Below are 12,924 nucleotides of genomic sequence, written 5' to 3'. Positions count from 1 at the left end.
GAGAAAGAAACAGAGAGAGAGAGAAAAGAGAGAGCGAGAGGGTAGATGCACAAAACTGTCAAATTTTGATTTATGATAGTGATTAACAGCTTGTTTTCACAGAAAATGAACTGAATTAAGTGTTTCCAGGGTGCACTCATTAATGAGCCAAGTGCCAAAACTGATTTGAGTCAAATCTTACATAATAAGCAGAGCTAATTATACACAGTACATACACACAGTATTTGCATTCAGTCTTCTCATAAGCACTTCGGTAGTTTGTCTTTGTCTTGCTGGTAGAACTCATCACTGGCACTGTGACAACGTTCTTAAATAATATAGTACAAAAACTAAAGCGGAGGGATGATTGCCTTTGTTTGACCTGATTTTGGAAGAAAAGGAAAACCATTAGAAGATTACCAGCTTTCTTAGAGTTCATTGCAAGGCTTTTATTTAAGTTATTATTAACAGTTATTATTAATTTATTTCAATTGTGTAAAAAAATAATCATTATATCTGAAAGTGCCTGTTTTGACAAATGGGACTTTTCTCAAAGTGAAGTTTCATTTTTCTTATCATTTAAATTGTATTTAAAAATTAAACTCACTGTTTTACTGCTTCATTGTAATTGTATAAAATGTTCTTTTTTTCAGTTTCGTTTTCCTGTTCTTGGCCCTATTATGGAGTTGATTAATATGACTGAATGTGTTAGATATGCAAGACAGGGGGAGTTCAGAAGCATGACTAAAAAACAAGCACACATCCAGTTCTAACCATAAAGTGTACTGTTCATAATACATACAAGACATCTTTATCTATGTACTAATGGTAAAAGAAATGCATGTTACAGACATACTGAAGCTTAGAGTTCAGTATAGAAGGTTCTAGCATTTAGATCAGGCAGAGACCTGTGGCCTATTAAACAGGCAACTTCTGATTGGTTCCATAGTTAAAAAACCTACGGAAATGTATTACAGAAAGTTCAGTCCTTACTTGATATTTTGGCAAATTACAGAAGCAAATCTTATTTTATCTTCATTTATCCTCATGCAATAATGCAGAATTATGCCCTCAGTGTTTGTGAAGATGGTAGCCATTAATAACAGTCTGTGTTATTATTTATAGGTATGTTTAGACAGCATAATTTAATTGGTTTAGGTAAACATTGTTACTTTGAGTTGGATTTGCCAAATGCTTTTGTGGTTTTGTCACACAAGAGATTTGGGTAGTCCCAAAAAAATATTTTTCTGTTTTAAAAAAACACAATTCAGTTGTATTGTACGGCCTATGATTAAATTAAGTTCATTTAAAGAGTTTTTTTATGAGTTAATGAGTTTAACTCAATAGCAGTTGATCTGCAGCGAACAGTATTTTGTTTAGTTTAGTAATGTCAAGTGAAGCAAAAGCAATAACACACACATGTACAGTTATACCATTTTTGCTTAAGAATAAAATATTTTAAAGCTGTGAAGGACAGCAAAATGAAATAAGGAGGTATTTAGATTGAATAGCATGATACGGTAATGTGTTGAACAATCATTCTGTTGTGTTTTTGATTTTGCTTAGTATTTCATATCATTCTATTTTCTTTATTGATTTGCAATCAAATAAAATGACAGTACTTACTGTAGACATGAAGCAGTGGTCTTGGGTCTCATCTGTAAAGAGGACGCCATCTTTAATGAAGACCGCACTAGCTCTCAGGATGAAGGAGGAAAAGAGGTTGATGTGGATATAGTTCCTTGTGCAGTGGAACTTCCTGTTTTAAATTTGCAAATATAAGATTATTCGAAACGAGACGCTCTGGCCTTCTGTAAGAGAAGTTTAGGCTAGAAGCTAGGCTGCTGCATTTTGGATCTTCCTAATATTGTTATATTGTACAATGCTGGTGATGTTGATTATTCACATTTTAGTCGTGATGTTCGTTACAGTACCTGAGGGCTGTGAAGACAAAGATAGCTGAAATGAGGGAGATGAGTGAGGTAGCATAGCCTGCAGTGTACACCTGTCGGAAGGTGGAATAATACGTGGTCTGAAAGAAAGAGTGAGAGAACAAAGAGTGAGAAAATATTTGGGAAAATTCAAATGATGTCTATTACAGTTTGAATATTTAACAAAATCATCACACTTGTATGTCTTCAATGTCTCCATACTGGGTCACTGCTGTGTGATCATCCAAATCAAAGGGATTTATTGGACTATATGCTATATACTATATGGTATAGCAAACTGAAGTACATCACTGCCCTGAAGAAAAAAGCATCAAGCGTGCAATGATAGTCCTTGGGCAAGACTCCTGATGCTACCTGATTTACTTCTGTACATGCTCTGAATTCTGGTGCATCTGAAAAGACAGCATCCGGATGAAATACTGCAATGACCATATGACTGCAGAAACCTGGTCAATGTTTGCATTTTTTCACTTTTTGACATAATGTGAATCTGGCAGTTGCTCTTTTTATTGTCTCTAAATCCTAAAATAGATCAATAGAAATGCTCCAAAATTAATTGAAACTTGAATTGATTTGATTCATTAAATTACTCTACATTGAAGGTTAAGAAGGTTTCTTCCTTCTCTTGGAAAGTTATCATTTTAGAGATACAATGATTTGCATCATAAGTTTCAGAAGTTGGCACATTTTTTTAAATGTCACACCAGGACAATATATAAAACACTGTAATGCAAGTTACATAAAGCAAAAAAGTAGATCAGTCTACGCTGAAAAATGTCTTAGGGAAGTAATTGTGTGCCTTTAGTCATTTATGCTAATAACCTTGACCAGCACAGTCATATGTATGAAACAGAGTTTTTCTGTAGCAGAGCACATCCCCTCAATCAAAGCAGCGAAAGACTCACATCAACATTAACCCATTAACCCACCTGAATATTAATTCGTGTTTAAAATACCATAATGAAAAACCTCTCAAAAAGAAAAACCTCTTTAGACCTCATGTTAAAAATTCCCATGAATAGCACTTGGAATGAACTCCTTACCCCCTTTTATTTCTTTAATCTGTCATTAGATATAAATACTGCTTTTGGGCTTGCAAAAATGGAAGAACTGCACAAATTGTTTTGTAATAATTAAAAGGCTTAATGTAATATTTTGTTTAAGTCTTTACTTTAAAATTAAAAGGCTACAATTTGTGACTGCATCATTCCAAATGCACTCAGGTGATACAAAGAGGCAAAATTAGAAAAAATGTGTCAACCTCTAAATACTTATGGACCTTTTTTTTTTTTCATTTTAAAAAATATAATCAGACTTTTAGAATTATGTATCTATCTATCCTTTCTGTGCTATTGAAAGTACAACATGCTAAATGTGTTCTATACCTTTTCATTCACATGATTTTGTAAACCAGGCCACCATCACCTATTATGATTCTCTAGGTGCAGCTATTACCTTATAGCTCCTCTCCTGAAAGAGGGAGAGGTGAAACTCATTATTAAAAACAGCTTAAGCAGGGAAAATTAAATCTACCGTGCAGAAGAGGCTCTACTGTGTTCTTGTCTGACAAGTCCGCCACATTAATTAGTTTGTTCGCATTAGGGACATGCACCACTCTTAGCCTTAGTGCTGCTTTGCCATTATTCATGTTTATGTGTGTTTCAGTGTGTGTTTGTGCATGCATATGCACACATGTGCAGGAGTGAGCTCACTTGTATATGAAAGTGTGTCTGTGTGTATGTGTGTGTGCTGGGGATTAATGTATTATCGCTTTCTTAATGCAAGGCAGTGTCTCTAAAGCTCTCATTAGCATTCGATTGCATATTCAGGCATCTTGCAATAAAGTGGTTGAGACAGCAAAGTAGAGAGAGAGAAAAGAGAGAAAGTGCAAAGACAAAGAAAGGTGGGGTTGCGCTTAAAAGAAACTGTCTATGTTATTAATCCGCTCCAAATTCCCTCTTTCTCTATCTCTCCATTGCTGTCTGTATTTCATTTCAATTATTTGCAGCTGCCCTGGAGTCCAGTCGTGCATTCACACTCTCTGTCCTTATCACACTAGCATTGCTCTGAGGTGAATATACAAACTGAAAATGAGTGAGTGAGTGGGCGCTAGTCTTCAATTCTCCCCATAACTAACAGGTCATGCAAGGTTTCACCAGCACTGAGAGCAATTACGTGCAAGAAGGAGTTTTTCAGCAAAAGAAGGAGGCGAAAGTAACATTTTGGAAGAAGTCAGCAAGTATGACCCTCTACAAGAGGGCAAAACCAAGTTAAGAAGAGTAAAAGAGGGTAAGAGAGAAATACACTGAAGTACACAGCATGTAAAGGATTTAATAGAATGTGCATAACTCTGGAAATAGCGCTGATGCAGAAATTGAGAGATGCAGCAGATGTGAAGGTTGGTTCCATGGGAATAAATTAAGCTTACTTGTAAATTGTGATGACAGTGGAGTTTCCTGTCAATTTAGTCTATGGCATGAGTCTAGTTTTAGAGAACTGTCCTTAAATGTGTTAATGATAATAATGAAATGAAAAGAAATCCTTTTTTCACCTCAGTCTCGTCCACTTCATCTGCAAATATGCAGGCCTCCTCATAGGATGGGTAAAGGTCACTCCAGCCATTCTTAGTACAGTTCCGGTATATGTAACCTGAAAATAGAAGGACAATAAATCCTACAAATTGTGCCAAATTTAACCAGTAAACATGTGATCAATAGTGGAACCATTTTCAGTTTCATTTAGAACTATTTTTAACTCAACAATAATCAGAATCAGAATCTCTTTATTTCACCAAGTATGTTGCACATACAAGGAATTTGTCTTGGTGAGAGCAACACGTATGACAAGTCACAAAAACACAGAACACAGATTATTTACAGTATTAAACTAAAGGAAAATTACACTAAACAATAAATAGGATAGGGGATAAATTAAAAAAGTAAAGTAAAAAGCACTAAGGGTAACAAGAGCTGAAGAAGCTGAGAGATGTAAATTGTTCATGCATTCAAAAGGTTCTCTGGAATGTCACGGACCTGTACAGAACAACTGCCTTTATTAGAGAACCCTTACAGAACAATCCTAAAGGGCATACCTGCATTACAATTTCAATACGCTTTGAATGCCCATATTCATGATTTGTGACACTGTAATGAAATGGTTACATCCCTGGATGAGAAAAACAAGTCTTGACTGCACTGAATCTTCACTCTTGAGAATGTACAAGTACGATAAGTGTCTAAATCTTTAGCCTTGAGAAGACACTCCAACTTCAGCTGCAAGGTGAACAAGGACACGTACAAGGTCTGTAATGACAACCCGCTGTGGGCATGACTACTTTCTATGTGGAGCACTTCACTGTGCTTTATTGATACGACTATGATTACTGGTGCAGTTATTGTTCTGGTAATGTACATACGAGCATGGGTGCGCTCTCTTGCAGGCACGCAGTTAGCTGTAAGTACTGTTTCTGACATTATCCTCCCCATTAAAGGCCTCAACTGACAAGCTCACAATATACAGAGCTTTTCTCTGTCCTCTGTAGAGAAAACTGAGAGTGATGTGGAGCAGTGCAGAGTAAATATGAGGATCTAGGAGAAATAAATGACAATAAAGGTTTAATAATAAATGTAATATTGAAATCAAGAAACGTGGGTTAGGGGGATGAAAGAGAAGCAGGATGGCAATTATGATGAATTCTGTTGTTAGATATCCAACAGAGAAAAACACATACAGAGAAAAGGGGATAAAAAGATGGACAGAAAAAAAAGCAAGTGACAGAAGCGATACAGAGACGAAGGGAAAACCAGTCATGTTGCCTTGGGTTCAGGCTCAGATGGAGTGTGTTCTGACAGCTATAAATATGCAACAGTGATCGAGGCTCACAGCTTTAAAGACTTACTGATTCGGCTCACGCAAGAAATTCTCAACTTAAAAAGAGGAAGGACTTTAGTAAAGTGATGATTTCATTATCCACACACACACACACACTCCTCGCACTGCAATATCACTCTGCCGTAGTTTAACCGTAGTTTTTTTAAAGTTGCTAAGTACGTATTCAGATGTCATCCTGTTCTGCTTTTCTTTCCATGAATGAAACACCGCCATAAATAAAGAATACTGTGGCGGTATACTGGTGCAGAGAGGCCTGCACCTTCACTTCAGATGTTTTGACTTCAGCTTTTTATTTGAACCTCTGAGAGTGAAATTAGGTCAGACATATACAAAGTAAACTTTGGTCAAAGAAATGGCAAAGAAATCACAGGTCATGCTGTTGACAGTCACAGCACTGTTGATGACTGTTACAGTGAAGTCAATCTGCACAACTTGACAGTTACACAGCTTATATTATTTTGGTACTTGGTTGTATTATTGTTAGTACTTGTACAGCACATTGGGTTTAGGCCTGTCATGATAACTGTTCTTGATGATATATTGTCCCAGAAATAATTGCACTAAACCGACATACTGACGCATTCACTTTAATGGGCTCTCTTCGCTAACTCTGCTTAAAGAGCTGCCGGAGCTGTGGAGTGTGACTTTGAAACCAAGTCCACTTGGACTTACTTTTCCAAACTGTCTGGCTGGAATTTTATTGTGTTTTCCACTAAAGCAACAGAGTGATGTCACTTCAGATGTGTGACCATGCTCAATGTATTACCATTGTCATATTAAGATACAGACCAATAGCCTTTTGTGTTGTTGTTCTGATACTCACTATATTGAGGCATGTGCATCCAGTTAGTGATGCTAAGTTTTTACTCTGCTTCCCCAAAAGGCTTGTTAGTTTTGCACATTTTACAGCAACTTTGGCTGAGTTTGAGTCTTGAGTCATTTCTATCGGAACACACATTGAAATATAACACAGTAATTCTGGGGCTGCAGACTTGTTTTATCGCAATGGGCGTAACACAAACAAATGTTCATGTATTTCTGTGGTTTATGTGCATGCCAAACAATAGGGACAAGGGGGTGGGGATGCGATTGAAGTCCGCTCTGTGTGCATGGAGGTGCCATGGTCACTGAACGCACTGCACTTTTTCCCTACACGACAGATGTCGCTGTCTGTGCACAGTCCTCGTCTCTGACAGAGAGCAGACACGAGAACAGAACAGCGCAGGCTAGAATCAACTTCTCTGCTAAAATATATGCAAGTAAACACAATGGTCAATACAGAGGTCAGCAAAAATGATCAGGTCATGACCATATATTGTACAACAATTCGATAACGTAATTATCATGACAGGCCTAATTGGGTTAGGAATGAAACTACAAGGTTACAGACAAGATCATCATAACTAATCTGACATTCTAATTCTTAGAAGGCTCTTGGTTGAGTATAAGTGCATCATTAGGTTTTGCCAAAAGAAAAAAAATAATAATAAAATAAGAAAATAAAATAAAATAGGACATCTGCATCAACAGCAAGCTGTAAGGGGTTTTGGACACAAACTGACTAATTGATAAGATCTCTGAGATGTAGAGGAGATCATTATAAGACATCATGAGACTTTACACTTGTATTATATGGATCTTATTCAGCTGACTGAGGTGAGATCAGTCTGACCTAAAAGAGATATTGATGTTTTCACACAATGTAAAGGGTATAGCCCCTGTGTTCATATGATGTAGACAAAATAAAATGAATACAAATAAAATTATAGGGTGGAAAATATACCAGCATAACATAAAGGGTTTAGCACATGATATACACTACTGCTCCACAATCAACAGAAATACCATGTATAAAATATCACAAAAGTTTCAGTTCATGGCGCTTTACTTCGCAGTAGGACAGTGACCTAAAACACTGCACTAAAATCATTAACATCCACTATAAAGTTTTTCATTGGCCAATGTGAAATGTTTCTCAGCCCCACTGAACATTTACTGAAGAAAGACCAAAGAGCAAAACAACAAGTACATTTTAACTAGTTGAGGATGTTACCTAACCGTATTCAAATTTAGCCATAGTTGACTTGAAACAGAATTTTATGCAAAGGAGTGTTGACATGCACTAAGAGGCCATGGCTATTCAACAGCCTGACCCAGGCTGTTTCTGGCCCTTTCTATGTTATCTTCTGCCATCTGGTTTGGGTGGCTTATTTGTGCATTTGTCCAATTGTTTGTGGTTTCTGAATGTTTCTTTCAGGCTAATATTCTTCAAAGCTCATACTTATTCTTCCATTCCAAATTAACTTAGCTAGGCCACAGAACCAACTGTCCAGTTAAAGATGCACTCTAAACTCTCGTTTATAACAATACAATAAAGTATAGTAATACATTATTGGCTGTGTATCCTTTTCTGTCTCCCTTATAGACAACAGGTAATCTCTCTCCCACTCCCTATGTGTGTGTATGTCTCTTTAACTGCAGGAGATGGAAAACCCACTCATAAAGGCAATGACCATTATTGAGAAGCAGCTGCTCTCAATCTGATTAGAAAATAAACTAACGCTGAGGGTGGACAGTGTATTGGGACTGTTTGACGTCTTACTGTCCTTTCCAGCAGTGCTCACAGGACAAAAACAGAGCCTGGGACAGTGGGCCAGCCACACTGACCACCTGCAACCCACACAAACACATTTATAACCACATATAAACCCTGCCCAAACTGATGGGTCCATAAGTCAAATTTCTAATGATAGGGATGTATATTGAGCCATCAGTCACTGTACAGTACAGTTAATGTTCATAGTCTCAGCCAAGGTAAACATGGGGGGGTCTGGAGAGATATGTGTGCATGAAAACTGATAAGAGTGAATATAAGATAGAAAGAGTCTTAAGACTGAAGTAACCAAACACTTACAAGAGTATAGTGAATGCAGCAGTGGAGATATCACCCAGTATTGGTGGGCAATTTAATGATATTTAATCTTTACAACAACACTGATTTCACTTAAACAACATTGAACCACTACATATTTTATTACAATTAAAAACAGGCATGTATGTATTGTATAACTGTCAACTTGGAACAAATCATTATATTCCTGGTTTTTGGTAGTTTGGTTTATTCATAGGGCTATTCTATATATATATATATATATATTTCATATGTTTATTAAGAAAATGTCTTATTGTAGTCTTTTGTAAAGTACTGTGATATTACACTTTTTACATACTGGCCACCTCACAGCACACTGCAACATTCATTTGTACATTGTACACTGTTATGATACCTCCCTCTCTCTCTCTCTCTTTCTCTCTCTCTTTCCATACAGGGTTGCAAAACAGCACATTTCAGAGTTGCACAAAATATTGAAAGTTAAAGTATGTTGTTTAAATTAAAGTATGTTTTTCAATTTTAATGTTCAATATTTGTAAGATTAGATACGCTAGCCCTAGGTTGATACTGTATTTGTTCTGCATTTGAGTTTTGTTTAAAAAGAGGCATGGTAATATAGCTGTAAGATATAAATATATGTGTAACATTTGGTGTTCAGAAAATGAGGAGAGCTTTTTATTTTTTATTTAGTATTGAACATTGTGATACCACATTTGGCATTGGTATTTAAATAAAAAAAAAAACTATACATATATATATTGAATTTAATACAGCAGCATTTTATGCCAATGAATATGTATTTGTGTCCTTAATTGGAATGGTTTTTATTGTTCAGACAAAAAGAAAAAAAAAGAAACACTGTGCAATTTTTCTTCAAAAACAATCATGAGTACTCCTTCCAGAACAATTGTATTTAATTTAAAATAAGTATTTTGATTCATTTGTCTTGAAAATGATTCACTATTCCATTAATTTAGTAATGCAATAGTAATGTTTTTGTATTAATCTGCATATTTAAAAGCACAACCACATATTATTCAGCTTATTAAATCCTTCTGCCAGTTTTGTTATATAAAAAGGCAAGTCATGTCCGAGCTGTTTCAATGTTTTACAATTCCAGTCACCAGAAGGTCTAATGAATATGAATACATAGATACAAAAAGTGATTATGCCAATGCCAACTACTCCTGTGAGTGTCTAAACAGTGTAACAACAGAGACTGAGATATTCAATAATGCTTGACTGTGTATTTGACAGTGTATGTTGCATTTTATAGCTAGTAAACCATCCTGTTTTTCCAGGAATCTAGCAGTGTAAGGCATGCAAAGTGGGTGGTTTAATGTTGGCTTGCCAATGGCATTTTTTTCCTCACCCAATGTTGCTAGAATTAGCATAGCATGGCATGTATTGCTTAGGTCTCTCTCCCTGAAGCGAACGTAGGGGGAACGAGAAGCTGGCTGAATGCTTAGTGCCTGCCTTGCGTGGTAGAGGTCTAAGGTGACGGCCTAGGGGAGCAGAGGACTGATAGCTAGCTGTGAATCACCCGTGCTAACAAGCCTCACTACAGCTCTAACCTCCCCCTGCACCGAGCGCTCTGGCATCCTTCCTGACCCCTTTGATTTTTCATTATTTTATTATTTTCTTGGCACAGTAGTTGGCAAAGTACCTTTTTTTTTTCTTCCCATAAAATACAGTATTATTACAGTCAGCTCATTTATTCAGCTGAAATTAAATCACTTGCTAGTCATTAATATTATTAAACAAGTGTACCCTTCTGGCCTCTTTATGATTTTTTTATTGCATACATAAAAACATATTTATTTTAAAACTAACAGCTGTCAATAAAAAATGCTGCTAACATGCATTTACATTTAAGATTTATACCCTATGCTGCCTATAGTCATCCTACATATTTCCCAGGTTGCTTTGTTCAATTGTAGACCCCAATAAAGGACAACAGTAATTATTATACAGCTTACACAAACACACATGCACTCCATTCTTTCGCAATCCGATGTAATATTTCTGTCTCCAGTGTGTGTGTATCTAGTGGAGTGTTTACAGACCACTCTAGAGATTGTGTGTTTTGGGCCTGGCACATTTATGCCTGTGGAGGGAAGAGGTAGTAAATGTTTCTTAAGATGTCCAACTGTAGGGACTGGGAGTTGTACATGAAGTAAACTGAAGAGCGTTGTCTTATCTTTGGCAGCTGTTTAAAATGACTGTAGTGTTTGACAAACACATGGGAAGAAGTCATAATAATGTACGCTCTTTAGCAGCGATAAGTCCATGTCTAAATTTGTTCTGTTTAAAGAGCATCTAGGCAACAGCTTAACATCCACAGACATGCATTAAAGCATCCAAAATCTGTAAAATGGATAAATAACAAAATTATTTTATATTATTTTTTTATTTAATATTATTTTATATATTTTGTTTTTAATTAGACCAACAAAATAAGCTTTCCAAAACAAAATGAGCCAATGTATGTTTAAGGTGGTAGTAATTTCAGGCTCCTGTAGATGATGCACGAGGATGACTGGGATTTCTGCCTGCTGATCTGCTGGTAGACCCGTAGGTCAATATGCTTTGATACACCTACAGCTACTTCCTTCACACTATGGCTTTTGGCACGCCCAAATGAAATCATTCATTTTTGCAAAACATTAACATCTGTTTTGCAACCTATTTTCCACACATCAAACGAGACATTCTCCGCACTGTACAGTCTCAATCTATGAATAATGTCACACATTCCACAGGTATGTATAGCCTGATTATCGTTGTGCAACGCCATCTGCAGTAGTACGAATGTACTACCACCTTTTTTTTCAGGTAGCTTACATGGGTTAATGCACATTAACTTGCCTGAAATAAAGTCTTGTTATTGATTGTTGAACAGAAAAACTCAATATTTAAGATGCTTTAAAATATTGTAAACTTTACAACCCTTAAACTCAAGCCCTAGGTGAGCTGGTGTGGAATAACTTCTATACTAACTAAAGTAAAAGAACTGATAACTGATTACCATGATTGTTAGCGAAGAGCAGAGACACTTCAGAACAAGAGACGTTAACCACTTGCCCCACTTCAGCTCTGTTCCAGCAACGAATCTCATCCCACTCGGTCTGGCATCCTGAGAGAGAGTAACAGAGAAAGAAACAGAGACAGACAGAGAGAGAGAGAGAGAGAGAGAGAGAGAGAGAGAGAGAGAGAGAGAGAAGTAGTAGTAGTTTTAAAGGAACTTATTACACTAAACAACATAAGTAGAACAGGGCTATATAATATATAATTACTGGTAATTGCTATATCAGCCATTTTAATACAAATAGTGCACAAAGTTATAATATGGAAATGAGCCCAATAACAAATCACAACTATTATATTACAGCATAAGAATGCATCTACTTCAATACAAATTAAAAATGAATGAATTAAAAAAATATTATATTTTAAAACGAATACTCCCTTCAGTCTCTATTGAAGTTCTGTAAGAAAAAAGTAGGCAGGGAGGAAGTATGGCTGATGTTCTGCACACAACCAACTTCAAATGACTGGGGTTTCAATCAGTCAGTTTAATCAATCAGTTAAGTCCTCAGTGCTAACAGGGCTTTATGTTGTTTAAGTACGGAATGACAGGCACTAAAGTTTTATTGAAGAACTTTTATTTTGTCTGAGCAAATCTGTGGGCTATGTAATTAGCTCTGTATATTCACTTTTGAGCATATAAAATATTAAAAATCGAAATGCATCTCAAATTAAAATGTATTTTGAATCTAACAAAAATATGTGCATCATTATGCCCCTAGTGTGCATGCATGGAAACTGTGTGCATTACACAAACATTATCACATTAACATAGAAGCACAAGGCACATATTCAAACCCTGTATTGAAAAAGCCTCAGGGCAGGAAAAAGCATTTGAAGGTTTAAAATAAAGGGCAGAACTGCACTGGAGGATAAGAAGAGAAGGAGTCATATCAGGAAGGCTGGGAGAGCAGAGACAATGAAGAGGAGATGGGCACAGCGATAGAGAAAGGAGAGAGGACATGAACACAATGAGAAAAGATGAAAAGGGCTGCATAAGACTTAGCATCTGTACAGCTCTGCAGTGCATGTGTGTTTGTATATGTGTGTGTGTGTGTGTGTAAGAGATTTTTACAGGTACAATAAAAGCAGAAACTGTAACTGAATAAATGAACTGAGAGT

General features: G+C 36.4%; 1 protein-coding gene across 1 annotated transcript in view; it reads right to left on the bottom strand.

The window, feature by feature from the left end:
* Positions 1-12,924, bottom strand: part of ghrhrb (growth hormone releasing hormone receptor b) — a 52,361-nt gene that overhangs the window by 7,973 nt on the left and 31,464 nt on the right. Inside the window, exons 3-6 of the mRNA XM_072684301.1 lie at positions 11,744-11,851; positions 4,483-4,580; positions 1,914-2,011; positions 1,606-1,738 (exon numbers count right to left, since the gene is read on the bottom strand). Of these exons, the coding sequence (XP_072540402.1) occupies positions 1,606-1,738; positions 1,914-2,011; positions 4,483-4,580; positions 11,744-11,851 (437 nt within the window). The remainder of the gene's footprint in view (positions 1-1,605; positions 1,739-1,913; positions 2,012-4,482; positions 4,581-11,743; positions 11,852-12,924) is intronic.

The sequence above is a fragment of the Salminus brasiliensis genome, chromosome 7 (assembly GCF_030463535.1).
Source record: "Salminus brasiliensis chromosome 7, fSalBra1.hap2, whole genome shotgun sequence".
Lineage (NCBI taxonomy): Eukaryota > Metazoa > Chordata > Actinopteri > Characiformes > Bryconidae > Salminus > Salminus brasiliensis.
This window is presented reverse-complemented; position numbering and strand designations above follow the sequence as displayed.